The sequence below is a fragment of the Stegodyphus dumicola genome, chromosome X2, assembly GCF_044657685.1.
Source record: "Stegodyphus dumicola isolate Sdum_Otavi_A_Nest chromosome X2, ASM4465768v1".
Lineage (NCBI taxonomy): Eukaryota > Metazoa > Arthropoda > Arachnida > Araneae > Eresidae > Stegodyphus > Stegodyphus dumicola.
This window is the reverse complement of record NC_140781.1, coordinates 106,894,532-106,913,139: the sequence shown is the minus strand read 5'-3', so window position 1 is coordinate 106,913,139 and position 18,608 is coordinate 106,894,532. Positions and strand designations below refer to the sequence as shown.

The 18,608-nt window shown below is 32.8% G+C and overlaps 1 protein-coding gene across 2 annotated transcripts in view; it reads right to left on the bottom strand.

The window, feature by feature from the left end:
* The window catches only part of LOC118202872 (uncharacterized), a 45,235-nt gene that overhangs the window by 18,677 nt on the left and 7,950 nt on the right, over nucleotides 1-18,608 (bottom strand). For both annotated transcript variants that reach the window (XM_085809320.1, XM_035375081.2), the window contains exons 2-5: nucleotides 16,253-16,509; nucleotides 8,858-9,109; nucleotides 6,460-6,898; nucleotides 1,259-1,622 (exon numbers count right to left, since the gene is read on the bottom strand). In XM_085809320.1, coding sequence (XP_085665446.1) covers nucleotides 1,259-1,622; nucleotides 6,460-6,898; nucleotides 8,858-9,109; nucleotides 16,253-16,426 — 1,229 coding nt within the window. In that variant the 5' untranslated portion in view covers nucleotides 16,427-16,509. The remainder of the gene's footprint in view (nucleotides 1-1,258; nucleotides 1,623-6,459; nucleotides 6,899-8,857; nucleotides 9,110-16,252; nucleotides 16,510-18,608) is intronic.

The window sequence follows — 18,608 nt, the reverse complement described above, 5'->3', positions numbered from 1 at the left end:
CTGCTTCAAAATAACCTAATGCCTCTACAAAATATATTTTAAATATTATTAAATATAAATGTTTATATTAATAATTCGCAAATTAGTAAACAAATTTATTAAATACAATTAAGCTTAAATTTAACTGCACATGTATACCACATTAAAATTTAGAAAACCAGTTTTATGTTCTACATATTATTTAGAACGCACCATCTGGGAGAAAACTTGGCAAGGGATGAATGATGCTCAACTGCATAATGACAAAAGGAGAGTACAGCAATAAAGTTTGAGAACCATTGCTCTACACAGTTTATTATTGTTCAAAATAAAGTTTACGAAACTTGCATTCGATTCCAAAAGAGTCTGCACTGTCACCAATATACAATGAAATGAAATCCAATTTGAGATTTTACTATTTGATAAATATCTGATACTGAGGAAAGAACCTTGTGAATAAATTTAACTGGTTCATAATAGCTTTAAACATGCGAAAACTATCAGAACACCTGTGACCATTTTGCCCATTTTCCTGCAAGGAATTAAGTACCTAGTATGAAATTACCAGTCTTTCATGGCTTTGGTCATTCAGTGACTAGCAGGCACAACATAAACAGTTCTCATTTTTATGATATTTACAAGTTTTCCTTTACCTTCAACTTCTCCAAGTTCTTTATGATATTTACAATTTTCAAGAGAAAAAGTTCACATTACAGATTTTAACATTTCATTTTACTCTTAATTTGAGCATTTGTTATACATCTTTAAAATAAGCTCAATTATCAAAAATTATACAGACAGTATAAAATAACTTTAAAATTAGGGCACAGTTAAAGTTCTTATTACAACTGCGAGTTATAAAAAAACCATGACATTATACTAAAACATGTGTGTCAAATTCAAATACTCAAAATCAGCATTAAAAGTACAAAAATATAAGTATGAAAAATTAAAATCTTTGTACTTCATTTTTAACTTTTGGTACTTTGATATAAGTCACATCTCTATTAGTCTAACATTATTATCATTTTACAGGAAACCAACACAGTTCAGGAAATAAATAGGCAATTTAAGTTTATTATTAATTCCTAACTTCAAAACTTTCTTCTAATAGGATTTCAGTTACACAAAAATATCTCCATAGCCTACTTAAAAATTATATTTTAAAATCAAGAACTATACACAGTACTAACTGCAATTAAGCTATTTTTAACAGCAGTTTTAGAAAAGTACTGAAGGAAAAAAATGATAAATAAGCTAAAATTTAATGACACATTACTTTTGAAGTTCTTTATTTTCCCACTGAGCAAGAAGTTTATTGTTCCCTTCCAAAGGCTTCTTCACGACATCAGAACTTGATGGTAAACCAAAGCAATTCATGTTATCTACTCTCCAAATCCATGAATCATATCCTAAAGCAATGTCTCTAGGTCCTTTGGACCATGAATGATTTGCATTAAAATTTCTAGAAACTGAAGTGGAGCCTTTTGGTATTAAACGATACATTTGTTCAGTAGGAGCATAAGAAAAATAATTTTGGTCTGAACTATTCAACTTGTTACTTGATTGTTGCACAGGAACACAGGATAAAAGATTAATTACTTCATCCAAACCCGTATTTGTGGATACTGAATTCTGGTAGTCTGAAACAAAAAAAAAAAAAAAAAAAAGATTTACTAACTGACTAAACAGAAATAGTTCCAGTTTTTGAGTAACATATTATCAAATTTCAAAACATTCATTTCAATCAATTTCATGAAGAATCAAACAGCACTATAAAGTACATATCATCATATAAATCTTATCACTATATGGTAAGAAATATTTATGTAGCCATACAAAAAAAAAAAAAAAAAAAAAAAATTAAGGTTCTATAAAACTGCTATGGAACACTGTTTCCTGCTTTAAAAATTAAACACTAATTAGCTCACTCTCCCCATTCAAAGCATAAATATGGAAACATTTATGCTGGTAATAATGGTGCAACAGCTGGGTACTTGGACTTGAGTTCCAACCCCCATCAAGAAATAGTCCATCAGAAAATGTCAACAACTTTGCAGTAATATATAAAAGATGCAGAGATGTTTGAATTTGTATTGGAATCGAGAGAGGTGGGTGCTTAGTAGATTTTCATCAATGACATAAGTACAAAGGGTGCAGCAAAAGGAGATAAAGCTTGGTGCAAAAGTTCTGCAAAATCTCTTGAAAACACGAATTTGGAGCATATAATCACATTTTAAAATTAATTTGAATTCCATCTAATATATTAAATAATTAATAAATTATACACCATGTCAAATTTTATATAGAATTTAAATCTTTTAACCACTTTAAAGGAATGGTATTACAGTATAAAGTCTGTAATCCGGACATCCATTATCCAGACTTCAAAGCCACAAATGTTTTTTTTTTTTTTTTTTTTTTTTTTTTTGTATGCTTTATGCATGCGCGTAATGCGTTTAAGCATGCACGTTTAATGTTAAGTATGCACGTTTAATGTTTACACATATGTGCGTTTAGCACAAAAAATGAAGCAACTTAAAAAATTTACATTGAAAGAAATGTTTAATAAAGTAAACAAATAAATATTAAGCTTTTTCTTTTTGTAAATTTTGATACCCTTTAGAATTGTTCTTTATTTCATAAATTACGGTTTCATATTTTTAATTGTATAATTTCTGCATACCATCTTACCAGATTTAAATTGATCTATAATCCAGAAAAACCCTTAATCCGGAATCGCCGAAGTCCCGACGAGTACGGATTACGGACTTTGAACTGTATTTGAAAAACTGTGAAAGGAAAATAAGCTCATAAAAAGCACAGTTAAACAATAAAAAGTTTAGTTTCTTGCTTAACTCTATATGATAATTCTGAATTTCTTTTACATTATTTTAAAGAACATTAATTACGCATGATAAAATATCAAAAAGTGTAACAAAAGAACACCTTGCCATCAAACTACTATGACGTTTAGCTGTTAACATTCAACAATTAGTAAATGCAGTAATAATATCAGTTTAACTATATATTTGGAAAATCACCATAGAAACAAAAAGTAATACAAAATTAGCAAAATCTCATGAATTTATTTTTAAAAGATTATTTTGATAGTTATGAAAACTTGAGATATAAGTGGCAGACAAGCTGTTCACTTAAGGTGGACTGTAAATAAAAGACTGACTGAAAATGGCTTAAGAGCCCAAAAGCTTGTGAAGAAACTTTTCTTTCATGAAAAACTGAGACTCAAGTGACTACAATGGCTACATGATCATAGCATTGCCTGTAGATCGATAATGGTGTCAAATTATTTAGAGTGAATTATTTAGAGTGAAATGTTGATAAATCAACATTTCCTTTGATACCTAATACAGAAATCACATTTATATAATGCTATTATTTTAAAAGATTTAAACCAAATCGTAATACAGCTATAGTAAAGCATCCTACTGTAATTATGACATGGAGCTGTATCTTGGCATATGGAGTGGGCAGACTATGTACTGTAGAAGGAAAAATTAATGCAGGCCAATATATTTATATGCTTGAAAGAAAAATTCTTTTTTCAATTTTTAGGATCTTTCGAAGCAATGTTTACATCTTTCAAGATGATAACACACCATGCTATTGAGCATGACCAATAGATAGATGGCTTTCTTTTCTTAGATGGTAATTTCGTGAGATACTGCCAAGCTGGCACTGGCGACATTTTGTTCCAGTCCCTGTATCACTGTAATAGGTTTTGTAATTGATCACTATATTAGCTGTAACTGTAACTTGACTCTCATATGGCCTTCAAGTCATTTTGTGAAAAAGAAAATACCAGAAATATCTCGGCAGCCAAGCGAAAACTATATAAGGCTAGAGACAGCATCTGCTCTCAGTTTTTGTTGTTAGCCGTTAGCTCGGCATGAATTCCCACAACTATCTCCAGTTTAGCTTCACTCTTTAGTTGCACTCTGTTGCGCTTAACATTCGTAGTAATTTGCATGTAACTACCGATTCTACTCTGTGATATTGTCAAGCATTGTAAGACTACTTTTGTGGAAAGTTCCAGACCTCTGAAGTGTTTCTTGTGATAAAATACATTTTATCAACCAATCACTGAAGCTGCGTGCATTCAATCTATTATGAACCCATATGCATGTAACAATATCACAATAATGTTATTTTAAATATTAAAAATATTTTGAATTTTCTGTTAAAATCATCTTTAAAGTATTAAATTATTAATAGTAGCATTTAAATTAACTTTTAAAATGTCATTAAATACATGAAATAGATACTTTCATGAAGTTTTACGGAACTTCTGCACCAAAAGTGAATATTTCACTACAGTAAGGCTGCTATCACACGTCGGTTTGTTTCGAAAGAACAACTGTTTGGAACAATTTTTCTGCTTTGTCACAACAGCCAATCACCACAGCTCGCTTTGGGGTTAACACAGGGGAAACTGGTTCTCCATTACAAACAAGCTAACAGCATTCGGCGCTGATAGCTGATTGGTTGAAAATGAACAACTTGCAACTTTTTTCGAAAGGAAGGAAAAAGTCGCACGTCTTTCTTTCAACAGTAAACCAGGCAGAAAAATTGTCCGAAACAGTTGTTCGTGCGAAACAAACGCCGTGTGATATGGGCTTAACAAACACTGTTAGTCTCTCAGGTGTTCGATATGCACAAAACACAAATGGTTTCGAAGGTGTTCAAAACATCCACTATCAATTCTGACACATTCTCAAAATCTCTCAGCTATGTTACAACAGAAATTCATAGGTCAAGATATGTGCTGTTCATTCTTTGCTGCCAAAAAAAAAAAAAAAAAAAAAAAAAAAAAAAAAAAACAATTTAAGCAGAGTACACAGAATTCTTTAAAATATTATCTCTTTCACAAAACCCCCAGAAAACAAGATTCATAGATGTAATGCATGGGAAGCATGGAGGATAATAATGTCACAGAATCCAGACCCATCCTTGGGATTACTTCATTAAAGAAATTGTGCACAAGATAAATGCTATTAGGTGATATCCTCTCCTACTAAAGAAATACCTCATGATTGTTTGGCAAACCTTGTCTTCTAAAACATATACATTGAAGAGCCATTACTTTATGACCACCCTGTTAATATCATGTAGGACCAACTTTAGCCCTCAAAACTGTCAGCACCTGGCATGCCATTGACTTCACAAGGTACCAATATGTAGTCTGAGGTATGTTGGTACCAAGCACTAACCAACTGGTCCTGCAATTTACACTCATTGCGAGGGTGTAGCGTGGCAGCACGAATTTGGTTTTCCAGGTGGTACCACAACATTCTACTGGATTAATGTCATGTGAATTTGGAGGCCAAGATATGACTTGAAAGTCACTGGAATGTTCCTCAAACCACTCCCTGGTGATTTGACCCTTATGACATGGTGCATTATCCTGTTGGTAACCTCCGGCCGGAAATACTGTTGTCATAAATGGGTTAAACTGGTCTACAACAACGTTCACATAGAGCACAGACATCAGAGATTGTCCTATGGGGGATTACGGGTCTTAATGTACTCCATTAAAACATTGCCCACACCATTATACCCCCACTACTGGCTTGTCTCTATCCAACTGTGCATCTGGGAGCCACGATTTTGTTCGGAAATCGGCATATTATTAGTACACACCCATGGATGTGATGGACCAGAAAACATGATTCATTGGACCATGCAACTGTCTTCCATTCTTCTAATGTCGAGTATATTATATATTTCAGTTTCCCTCCATGGACCCACAGTATCAAATGTGATAAGGGAGCTAAGTGTCACTGGTGGCCCATCATATCATATTTGACACATTGAAACAGAATGTTTGATTTCAAACTTTAAATGCAGATAAATTATGTAACAGTTTTGAGAATTCTTGTTGAATAGAATATCTTGAGCATTAGTCTCGTTATGAATATTAATGAGCTATGAATAGTATTTATTATTTTACTCTGCCAATGTAAAACAAAGAGAGCTTACAATGCATATTTAGAATTTAGAAATGCATTACTGATGGTCTCATCAATCATATAAAATCTACTGTAATGCAAATGGTTTAATTTATTGAGCTTTGGAAGAACTTTTGTGTACACCCATATCATGTATTGGTGATATTGATATATGATAACTGTCGAAGTTTTAAAATACAATTTCATCGCATTGACATTGTGCAATTATTTTGATAGCTTTTTATACTTTAGTCTCTTACTATATATCCCCTTTCCTTGCTCTGTAACATTACTCTCATATCATTAACTTAAAAGACAAGGTAGGCCTAAAGGGCTGTATGAAACAAAATGACTAGGAACTTTTGGTCAGAAGGACAGTTAAAATTTGCTACCTATACAGACACGGCAAATATCTTCCCCACCTTTTTGCACCATATCAGAGATTAAGGGAAAAAAATCATTATGCAAAATAAACTATTTTAACTAGCTTATAAACGGTATAGATACAAACCTTGCTCTGATGTTTGCACAGGTGTAACAAATTTAGATTCAGTACAGTCTGTTGATGACCACACAGCAGGAGTTGGAGACCATGTCGAAACTTTATCTGAATTGCCAGGTATATTTTGAGAACCAAAATGTGAATAAAATGGCATATCCCCAGCAGTTGGCACAGGTGAAGTATAAAAATGACTTTGTGTATTATCCGAATCACTTACTTTTGATACTCCAACTTTGCAAAACAGCTGGGAAAAATGTTTTTTTATATTTGCATTTAAATTTGCATTGATAGAGATTTTAGAAGGATTTCTGTCAGGAGATCTCCACTGTAGACTATGTCGAAAGGAATCGCTGTTGAAATTCTTGGATAATTTAGATAATGATTTCCAAGTACTCCATGAAAACTGTGCTTGAAGTTCTATAAAAGAGCACAGACAAGTCCCAATAACCTAAAAAGTAAGTTAAGCATTCACCTGTTAGACTTATTGAAACAATGTCACTTCATAATTATGAAAATTTACAAGATCTTGAAAGGTTTATTAAAAATCATTAACTAGCAAAGAACTACTAAAAAATAAAATTTTAAATTGCACATAATTAAAAAATATATACATCCTAGTTTACTTTTACATCAAATGTTAATAAAACATAAAAACAAACTAAAAATAAAAATCATGAAAGAAACAAAAAATGGAATTTTTGTGACTCACATTTACCTACAAATTTTGGACAATTACTAAATTAGGTTATCAATAGGTAATTAAATTAGGCTTAATTAGGTTATTATTTATTTAAAAAATTTTACTTGCCACTTTTTGAAAACATGCTAAAAATTAGAAAATCAAAAATTTCATAGAATTACAATGCAGAGATTATTTGAATCCCGTGATTGTTGCAGGTGGCTCTTCTGACAAACACCCATAACAGACAACATACGACTGATTTAATTCTCCCCCTTGCCCTAGTTTGCATGCAATTTTCAGACTGGCTATGGGTGGTTTAGACAATTTATTAGTGACCGCATCCATTATTCGCAACTAGCCCAAATATATACTGCACATTTTATCAAAATTTCAATTGTGGAAAAACAAGCATGCAGCTTACATTTACAACCTCACAAAAATGATTTTATTTCCCAATATTGTATGCAGTTAAAAATGAGTTGATTTCTCATTCTGGAATAACAATATAACGATAGCATTTTAAGAAACTCGCCACACTGTTAAGGTACTGGTAATGTTACCCAACAACAGCATTGTTGAAACTGTTAGCATTTTTCACAATGTAATCTTGCATTTTATCCCGAACAAAACAGAATAAAGTCATATAAATACAGAACCAGGCACATGCATGCAATTATCATCAGTTGGATTGAAAACGCATGTATAATTGACAAAAAATGCCACCAAATCAATCATTTGTGTGCTATTTCTTATTATGTCTTAAGTAAGGCCTATTGTTGCAGCGCATTGTATTCCAGCTGCATTATAATGTGTAAAATTAAATGAAATTGTTTTCTATAAAGAACAAGAATTTTAATAACAAATAATGAAGAAACATGTGTTTAACTGAATAGAATATAATGATAAAACTGGAATATAACAATAAAGCTCTTATTTGGACAGTTTTTATTACAGATACTACCAATAATCTGTTGGAATGCAACTAGATTGATTTATTGGACATTGAAATAACTTTTACATACACCAAAGTTTTTGTAAACACCACAAGTACTGGTGGTAGTTGAGAATATATCCAGATATTATAGATTCATAGATTTCATACATTTTATAATAGTTAAATTGTATGGATGTTGTGCAATTGTTTAGATATCTCTTTCTTTAGATTTCTTTATTATCTATCCCCTCTTTCTCCACCCTAATATTACTTCTAGACAGTATTAATATCTAATAAACAGAATAGGCATACAGAGCCTCCATCATAGAAATTTATTCTAAAAAGAGTCCCACAAATAGAAAAGTTTCGGAACCACCGTGCTAAGATATTCATTTCATTTTTCATTCGGCCAAGATGTTTGTTCATTTAGATATCGTAACAGATGAAAAACTTTTTGCTTGCAGTTCTTGCTGCTAAATATGTTTCAAATAAATGCACCAAATTTTGATTTTAAGAAGATACTTGAATTTCCCATTTTCCATGAAGTATGTATTACATCAGAGGAAATTAAAGCAACACTCCAGTTCAATGCTCATTTTACAATGTGGTTATGATTATAATGCTACAAGTAAAAAGATATCATTTGTTTTAAGCCGAATTTTTTAATACCAACATTTTTTTAATTTTTCGTATGAATCGTTTCTGCATTTTTCTATAAGAAATGATATATGCTAATAGTTAGAAATCATATATAAATGTGAGTATAGACATATTTAACTTGCCACATGTACCTGAAAACTCTCTGCTATAGTATCATCTAAATCTGCTTCCCCAGATCTCATTTCTAAGGTATTCAAGATTTCTTGTAACATCATCAATGTTTCTGTTTTAACGGCAGCACTTGCACCAGCTGTAGCTTTACTTACTTCTTCCCAAACAGAAAGAAACTGTTGTGAAATACCGCGATATGCAGGCACATCTTGGACAGCATGAAAAAGATTTCTTGCTAACAAAGATCCTGCTCCACATAGAGAATTTAATGCCTATAGAAGCAAAGAAATTTAAACAAGGAAATTTAGAATGAAAGGGAAAAAAAAGTTTTGCCAACAATGTACACATAAACAAGCAATGCCTTAAAGCAAAATCTTAATATGTTTGTTCTGTGTAAATGCAATGCTACATTTCACAAAAGTCCATTAGAATATATTACACTACAGTCAAAAGTCGTTAATCCGGACTCGTCGGGACTTCGGCGATTCCGGATTATCGATTTTTCCGGATTATAGATCATCAGTTTAAATCTCGTAAGATGGCATGCAGAAATTCTAAAATTAAAAATATGAAACCGTAATTTATGAAATAAAGAACAATTATGATCTAAAGGGTATCAAAATTTGCAAAAAGAAAAAGCTTAATATTTATTTGTTTACTTTATTAAACATTTCTTTCAATGTAAGTTGTTTAAGTTTTGCTTCGTTTCATGTGATAATACTTTCTTTTTAATTCTATTAAACAGATATAATTTCTTGTTCAGTTACAAAGTTCCGCCGTTCAAGTCCTATAATTGCTGTGTCAAGAACAGCTACTAATTTGTCAATCGAAATTTTTTTGTTTTCAATAACCTCTGTCACTTTTCTTCGCTATCGGAAGCGAATTATAATGACGAGGAACTTGTTTTAAATCATATCAAAGACGGAGCATATCGAGATGAAATACTACATTTGGTAAGGAATTATAAGCCAAATAAAATAAAAACATCTGCGCTGAAGATAAGGATAGTGCTGACAAATCAACTTCCAATTCATTAGGCGCCCGCCGCCGAGCAGCGTGAAATTGATAAACAGATTTCGGATTTCAAAACATACTTTCGCTTTAGATCCTTTACATATTAACAAATATATATCGAAAATTCTATTTGATATAATCGAAAGTTTAAGCTTACTTGTATAAAATTGCTCTTACAGTCTGCAAAAAATAATAAGCCGGATGCAATTCGAAAATTAAGGAACAACGCAATCATCAACATTAACTGAAATAGATAATTAGATAATTTTAGCTTATACGTCCATTATACATAAAATGCGCACGCGAAAACGTATTCTGCACTTGCGCACACTCATATGCGCAGTCGTAAAAGGTCTTACGCGCACGCGTGAACGCCTCTGCGCATGTGTCAACGTGGCGCATGCGCAGAAAGTTTTTAGTTTTGATGTCCGGATTATAGATCATTCCGAATTATGGGTGTCCGAATTAACGACTTTTGACTGTATATATAAAAAAGGCCAATGTTACTTAACTAAGCAATCTCTCACTTGTTCTCTTTACCATTGGGTTAAATGCACTACAGCCAAGGGATACTGGTAAAAGGATTCTTCAAATCTGAATATGCAGAATTTTTTCTACCATTTTGAATAATTATCAGTAGGAAAATGATACATCATTGTTATCAATACATATTTTTAGCAGAAATAAACAAGAGGAAATCTGCAGAGATTTGAATATTTAATTAATTCAGAAATTTACAACAGAGTGATCACCTCACAAAAGGAAATTTCCTTGTGTAATGAATACTCAGTTGTTTTTAAACAAGGTTTAGCTACAAAATATTTAAATTTTAAACAATAAACTGGTACTTATGTACTACAACCATCTTAGTGCAATTTGGTGATTTTTTATAAATGAAAAAGTAAAAGTTACATAGCATGTGAAAGTTGGTGGTTTTTGCACCTTCATTTTTAGAAAGGTTCCCAAACTATCAATATTTATAGTGAGTTTGATAAACAATATCAACATAGGAAAAGAAAATATACTTTAGCAATTTAAAATAAATTTGAATTATTAAGTAACAATTATACCATACATTAAAAAAATACATTCTTCTTCAAAATCTATTTCTTTCTTTCTTTTTTTTTTTTTTTTTTTTTTTTTTTTTGAATTGTAGAGATACAGCTTTGTGCAATCTTTGACAAAGCGGCTAGCTAGAATCCTCATTGTTCAATTTAGAAAATTTTCAGCAAAATTCTGTATTGCTGCTGAAATTTTATTGTAGTTTTTTCCATTACTGCCAAATTCCACAAGCACATATTTTAAAACTAAGTTTGAAGCAAAAAATATCATGATTTGTGTATGATAACCATTGGAACTTGGAATACAATAAAATACACTGGTTATCATAAATTAAGGAAAAATCACAAAAATAGCGATAACTCCCTCAAAAATAAGCCAAACCGTGTAAAATTTGAATATGTTGCGAAGTAAGAGTAGCTAAGTAAAAATGCAATATGCAAATTAGTGGCGCTGCACTTGGAATACATCATATGCGAGGAGAATAAAAGTCCATGTTTGAGAGCAAGCCCACATATTTCATTGCGATAGTGACATCGGAAATCTGAGATAGCCAATTCGTAACAATGAATTCCGGGCATCATTTTCCTGCAGAACTACGATGGAAAGCCATTGGGAGACTAGAGGCAGGACAAAGTAAAACAGAAGTGGCCAGATGGATAAATGTGAGTACTTCTGTGGTTCACAGACTTTAGAGGCGATTTCAAACCACAGATTCAGCCTCTAGGTGGTTCAGCCAAGGACAGCCAACTGCTACAACGAGCGCTAATGACCGATATTTGACATTATGTGCATGCAGGAATAGAATCACTACTTCGACTCTTCTTAGATCCTCCCTTGCTGCAGCCACTGGAGGGTTGGTGTCAACGTCAACTGTGCATAGAAGGCTTCACGATGGTGGTCTGTATGCAAGACGACCAACCATTTGCGTGCCGCTCATGTCACGTCATAGGAGGGACCATTTCCAGTAGACACGACAACATGTCCACTGGACGCTTGATTGGTGGAGGGCTGTTCTCTTTACAGACGAGTCCAGGTTTAGTCTAGAAAGCGATAGTACGCGTTATTTGATATGGAGAGAACCTGGAACCCGTTATCATCCGTTAAAGAGATGCATACAGAAGAGGCAGTGTCTGTGTTTGGGGTGGCATCTCTTTGGGTGGACGCACAGACCTCCATGTCTTTCCAATGGAAACCGTGAATGCTCCGGTTTATAGAGATGACATCCTTGATGCTTATGTGCACCCATGTGCTGGGGCAATAGGTGATGCTTTCCTGTTACAGGACGATAAACTCAAGACCACACAGGGCTCGCACTGTAGATGATTATCTTCAACAGGAAACAATTATGCGCATGGAGTGGCCAGCTCGATCCCCGAACTTGAATCCTATCGAGCACGTTTGGGATGATTTAGAGAGATGTCTAGCTGCTCTCAGTCTGCCTCCTCAGACCCTTGCTTCCTATGGAACTGATAGACCGCATAATTGAAAGCATCACGCATCACTATATGTGCTGTATTGCCTCTAGAGGCGACCATATTCCATACTGAATGTACTTTTCCTAGAGCAAACTGACACCTTCGATTTGTTCATTTTATACATGTGCTAATTTCTATACTACCATAATTGTCTGGTAATTTATTTTTATGTTATTTGATACCTTACTATGTGTTGTATATTGTGGGTAAGTTTCATACAACTCTACATGTAACTTTTTCAGTAATCGTGATTTTTGTGATTTTTCCTTAATTTATGATAACCAATGTAGAATGCATACAAAAATGGTGGCTTTGCTAGACTGAAACGATTGTTATGAGCCCGGTTGCCGGAAGAATGGTTATGCCCGTGGTTGCCAGATTTTGGCACTTTCTGAAAATTTGGCTACTTCTACAAAGACAGTTGCGATAGTACGTAAGTACCTATAAATTTACTTATTGTTGAAAACAATAGTTCAATGATCATAGTTAAGTACTGCTTGCATCTACTGTTGTAGAAAACAATCATTTTAATAGTCTGAAATTAAATACAAATTACATGTGATAATTATTATGACAACTAATAATTTAAATATTCTATCCATAGAATATATCAGGATATGAATACATATATAATAATAATGCATATTTATATATGAAAGAATACATCATTATGAAATTGTACATAGATTTGTAGAAAATAAATGTTACAAAGTATTAATCTTTTCTATTGCACTTTTATATTTAAAAACAAACAATCTTTATTTTACTATAAATATTGTTAAATTAAATAAAACTGAAAAATGCCGATATATTTTACAATAAATTTTTTTAAATGAAAGATTCATTAGATTTTTTTATTTACTTATTGCTCTAGTCAATGTGATTAATAAGTGTTTAAGTGTTGTAGTCTTTCCTCCCCTTCACATTTTGAATAGAAAAATTGAAATTTGGGACCTGCCTTCAATAACATCGCATGCAGTGCTGGAGTATTTTTAAGATTACAGGATCCTGCCATCAAGAGAAGTGAGCATTAATAGGCATGGTATGCAACTTTATTTGAAAATGAATAAACAATGAATCTGATGCAATGTGAAAAATTTAAATATGTTTTTAATGTTATATCCATAACTTATAGCTCTTGATTATCTAATTAAACACAGAATGATGATGCAATATGGCAGCCATAAATAACTGGTGTATCCTGCCATCTTTAATTATTGACAGAAATAAGATAAAATGCTTTACTTTCATATGTTTAAGACCTACAGAAATACATCGGCTTTCACATCTGAACTGTATTTTTTTCTGAAATCTTATGCAATGTTAAAAGTATGACATTCAAGCTGTGATATATGATGACAAGTAAAGTTCCTGTTTTTATAATTTCAGACTGGGAAATTTCATTTGTCTTTTCTACAATTAACTACAATTTGGTTAAGATGTCATATACAGCCCGGGATACATGTGGTAGCCAAATGTGGCAATACTTTGCATTGGATGGTTTAGTTGAGATTTTGTTTGTATTGCAACCATTTTTACATTCAAACTTTTGTGGGAAATGTGGTTTTAATTCATCATAGTGGTTTTTTGGTTATATGTTGAGAAATGGCATATAGTTCCATGAAGGAAATTGTGGAGAGATATCAGCCACATGCTTTACAGCAAGGGTGGCCAAAGTGCGGCTCACAAGCTTGATATGGCTCTCACAGGCAATTTGTGCGGCTCATGCATATAAAATATATGTATGAAATATCTTAAACTAAAACTATTCAGTGTCCAAAAGGAATTAATTAATTAGTTTAGATTCTTTTTACAAAGTTATCAGGGATTTCTTTCTATTTAAAACCTCCTCCACTACTTCTATAATGATGTAAATATGAACTTGTGCCTTTTAGAAATTCTAGATGCGGCTCTCGGACATTCCTGAATTCAAACGTGCAGCTCTTACTGACATGAAGTTTGGCCAACCCTACTTTAGAATGTATTCAAGCTAGATTTAGTTCAAGAAGATATGTTGTTGGAGTTATTAATGAAGCGTATGTTCATGGTTCTCTTCATGCTGAGAGAAGAGAATTTTTGTGGTTTTTATGGAATACAGGATTTTTAAAACTGAACCTGACATGTGAGAAGTGTGGCTCTGATATGAAGATTCAGAAAAAAAATTGTATTTCTGATGGATTGATGTGGATTTGCACAAACATTGTTGAGGGTAATGAATGTGGTTCTGACCGAAGTTTGAGTTTTGGATCCCGGTTTTCCTGCAGTAAGTTGACTTTAGAGGAAATTCTTAATCTAGCGTTTGAAATTTTGAACATTAGAAAGGCATCTGATATAGTCATGGCATTTGAGTTTACACGCTTTGTGCAACTACTGTAGTTTTATTAATGAAAGTATATTGGATTATATACTATGTGATATGTCTGTCCTTACATGTTTTTGTTTGAAATTAATAATTTGCTTCTTTGGGAACTATTTTGAATGGTAAGTGAATTTGCTTTTTTATTGTTTTAATTTTGTAGAGAGTTATCTTAATTGTTGCACTGCTTTAATTTTGTGCTGTCATTTTTTAAATTTTTGAATTTATTTATGTTGAAATTTTTTTGAATTTTTTGTTGTTATTTTAGTTTAAATGGCTCTAGTGTAGAGCTGGGTGCCCGTTCGGTTGGCGACAAATTTTGTTCAATTTTGGTGAGGAAACCACATTTCTGGTTATCATGATTGTTTTAACTTGGTTTTAACTTCCTACTTTTTTAAAGTTAAAATAGATTGATGTGTACATAGACGAAGTCAAGGCAGTGCACAATGCTGAGCTTGTGCAATTCTCTTATTTTTAAGGGAAAATAGATCAATGTGTACATGGACACCTAGTTTGCGTAATTCTTTGACTTCTTCTTTTGGTTTTGTGTAGTGGCCATCTTGAAATTAACCTTCCTGGCACTGATCTTAACGTCAAAAAAGAATCTGGGGGGGGGGGGGGACAAGGAGTACCCTATTGTAAACTTTTACCATTTAAATTTGCCTTCAAACATTTTTGGCTAGAAACTTCACGCTTTTACTTATCTAAATTATTTTCTTTTTATTTCGGACGTTTAGCATAAATCATGCGAGAAAATGTGGTTTTCGTACATATGACAAATGCATTTCCTCAAATATTTAAGTTTGAAAAATGTAAATAAAAAATTTAGCTACCTAAAAATCGTTTAGTTTCTCACCTGCCAACGCAGTCCGTATACGACAGCTGTTCCTACAATTTTTACACACTCAGTTATCCAGAACTTTTACTTATTTGGCACTTCCCAAGCTTTCCTGATAGTTTAGATTTCACTGTAAAAGCATGAAGGATTCGGATTTTACTGTACATATATTTTTACCAATGGCATAGCTTGATTGAGCAGCTGAGGGGCATTTTGTTTCATATAGTAACATCCAGGCAGCTACAACAGAGAAGATTTGAAAATAGCTATTCGAGAGGAATGGAACAATGCTGAAATCTCTGTAATTTAAGATCAAGCAGATTTGATATCAAGAATCTGAGCAATTAGAAATGCCCAAGAAAATAGCAACCCAAGAAAATAGCACTCATAACTCAACTTTCAAAAAAATTAAAGGAATATGGAGTATATTAATATTTTTTGAACCCATCAAAGGCGGAAGTTATCTATTTAGTTATTTTTCTGTTTAGTTTTATTTATCAGTCATTTCACTTTTTCAATACTTAGTATGTTCAAATGAAAATTTCTGATATATTCTTCTTACATTTGAATTTATTGCCTTTTAACAAACATCACTTATTATTTACAATGTTTGATGTCCAAAAATTGTTCACATTCACTATACACTAAAAGAAGTCATACAATTACATACCTGAATGTAGGAGCAGCACAGGTCTAAACAGTTACATATATCATTCATGAGGCTATGAGTATCAAACTGTTGAAAAGATGGTTTCGTGGAGGCAGAAACAGGAAATGGCATTTCACGATCTTGATGAACAGATGGTTTTGTACTAAAATTGAAATGTCTACGCAGATTGGCCATAACTTCAACCCAAAAATCACTACTTGATTATGAACATGGACATTAAAGGAATTTTCATTTCAGAAAACAGGTCAAATTTGTACCTATTAAATATACATATATATATCATTAGCTATACATTGTAATTATTCAAGCACATGCATCTATAATATAAATTTAAATCAGTGATACATGTATTTTTTCTTTCATTTATACATGGTTCTACATATTTTGGATGTAGCTACCCAGATGGTGTAGTTTAGGGGAGCCGACCGAGATACTGAAGGCCCTGGTTTCGAATCCTGGAGAAGGCATGTATGTAGATTGTCTGTCCCTGCATAGGAATAATGGAGGCTGCCTATTAGGTGGCTCCATAATAAAATGACCACCATGTTTGGCCTTAGTAGTGGCGAAAGCCTAAAAATGGCTATCGCCCACCATTAGAAAAATTTAAAAAAACATATTTTAGATGTTGTATATGAAAAAAGAAATTTCATACGATTTAGAATTAATAAACATGATATTACAGAAATGCATATATATTATCCAATTTTGGTTGCAGTAGATTGCAGGGTGCCCCTTGGATTATCACTAAATTGTTGTTTCATTTATCACCAAATTGTTGTTTCATTATGGTAACTTGGGCAGTTGAATTTTATGGAAACCCTATTATGATGTAATGGGTTGCATGATTGGGGTGAATTTGAATGATGGGACGGATTTGAGTTTGGATAAGAAGTGTGTTGTTCTTTTGTGGTTTACACGGTAAAATGGCTGAATGTTGTAAGATTAAGTTTCAGTTCAATTTGGAACGAAAGGGGAAAAAAGCACTGATTGACTGATGTGCAAATGAAGGTTTACTTAGTTGCCATTATAAGTGTTGTTTGTAGGAAGAAAATGCGTATGGTCAAACGTCGGAGGATACCTGACCTACGAAGGATATGTTTTACTCTTACTTTTGTGAATTTATGTGGCGATGCCAGCATACAGATTCTAGTTCATGTAATTTTAGGAAGTTTTTGGATGCTGTTAAGGAATTTTGTTTGACTGAAGACAGGAAAATTTGTAAGTATGGTAAGTGGATATTTCTTTGTGTAGTGCTAAGATGAATTACCTTTTATTTTATGTTAGTTCATTGTTTGATTTAAAATGTAGTTCACTGAGATTATATATTTTTTGTTGACTGCTCCTTTGACTTTTTAAGTGAATATAGATCAATGTGTACATGGACAAAGTCAAGGGAGCGCGCAATGCCTAGTTTGTGCAATTCTCTGATTTTTTTTTTTCAGTAAATATAGGTCGATATGTACATGGATACCAAATTTGTGCAATTCTTTGACTTGTTTAGCGGATTTGGATTTATTTGGGATTTTTGCGCCAAAATTCGCCGCTACAGAAAGCCAAAGTAGCAAGCCAAAGAATTGCACAAACTCGTGGCCCATGTACCGCCAAAAATCGCCAAGGGGCACCCATAAGTATATTTTTACCCCCAATTTTTATACTCGGTTTCAAATACTTACTTAGAATTGTAAAACATTTTATAGCCTCGAAATTTCACAACAAATTAATAAAAGTAGAAAGCAAATTGATTCCTCTTACCTTGTATCCAGCACAGCATCAAGTGAGATCATAGCTAATTAACTTTTAATCCAAAAAAGGTTGTAGACGGAAATTGTAAGTGAAACACATACTTTATTAATACATGAAAATAGATTAAGATTCGTTAGTATTGAGATATGTATATCGAAAGGGAGTTATATAAAAGAGAGTGTCATATTACTGTCCTTTCCTGAAAGGTGTGAGAAAAAGTGAGTTTAAAGAATAAGTGAGTTACACAATTAACTCCTTAGCAGGATGTCCAGATTACACAGTTTATCGCGTTATTGGTGACAGTCCATCACTATTTGCATATCAACACCCCTGCTTGATGGGCAAGATCGCCATTTGCAGCGATTCTCGAACACAGGTTTGCCTAGTAGTTTGGTGAGTAGATCCGCAATCATGTCAGAGCTTCTGCAGTAGTCTAGGCTCAGGATCCCGTTTTGTTGAAGTTCCTGCAAGTAGTGGTATTTGACATCTATATGTTTTGTTCTGGAGCTATTTTTCTCCATCTGTGATAGTTTGATACATGACTTGTTATCATCATAGAGAGTAATCAGCAGATTTTGTTTTAGTCCTAGATCTTTAAGCAAATTTAACAGCC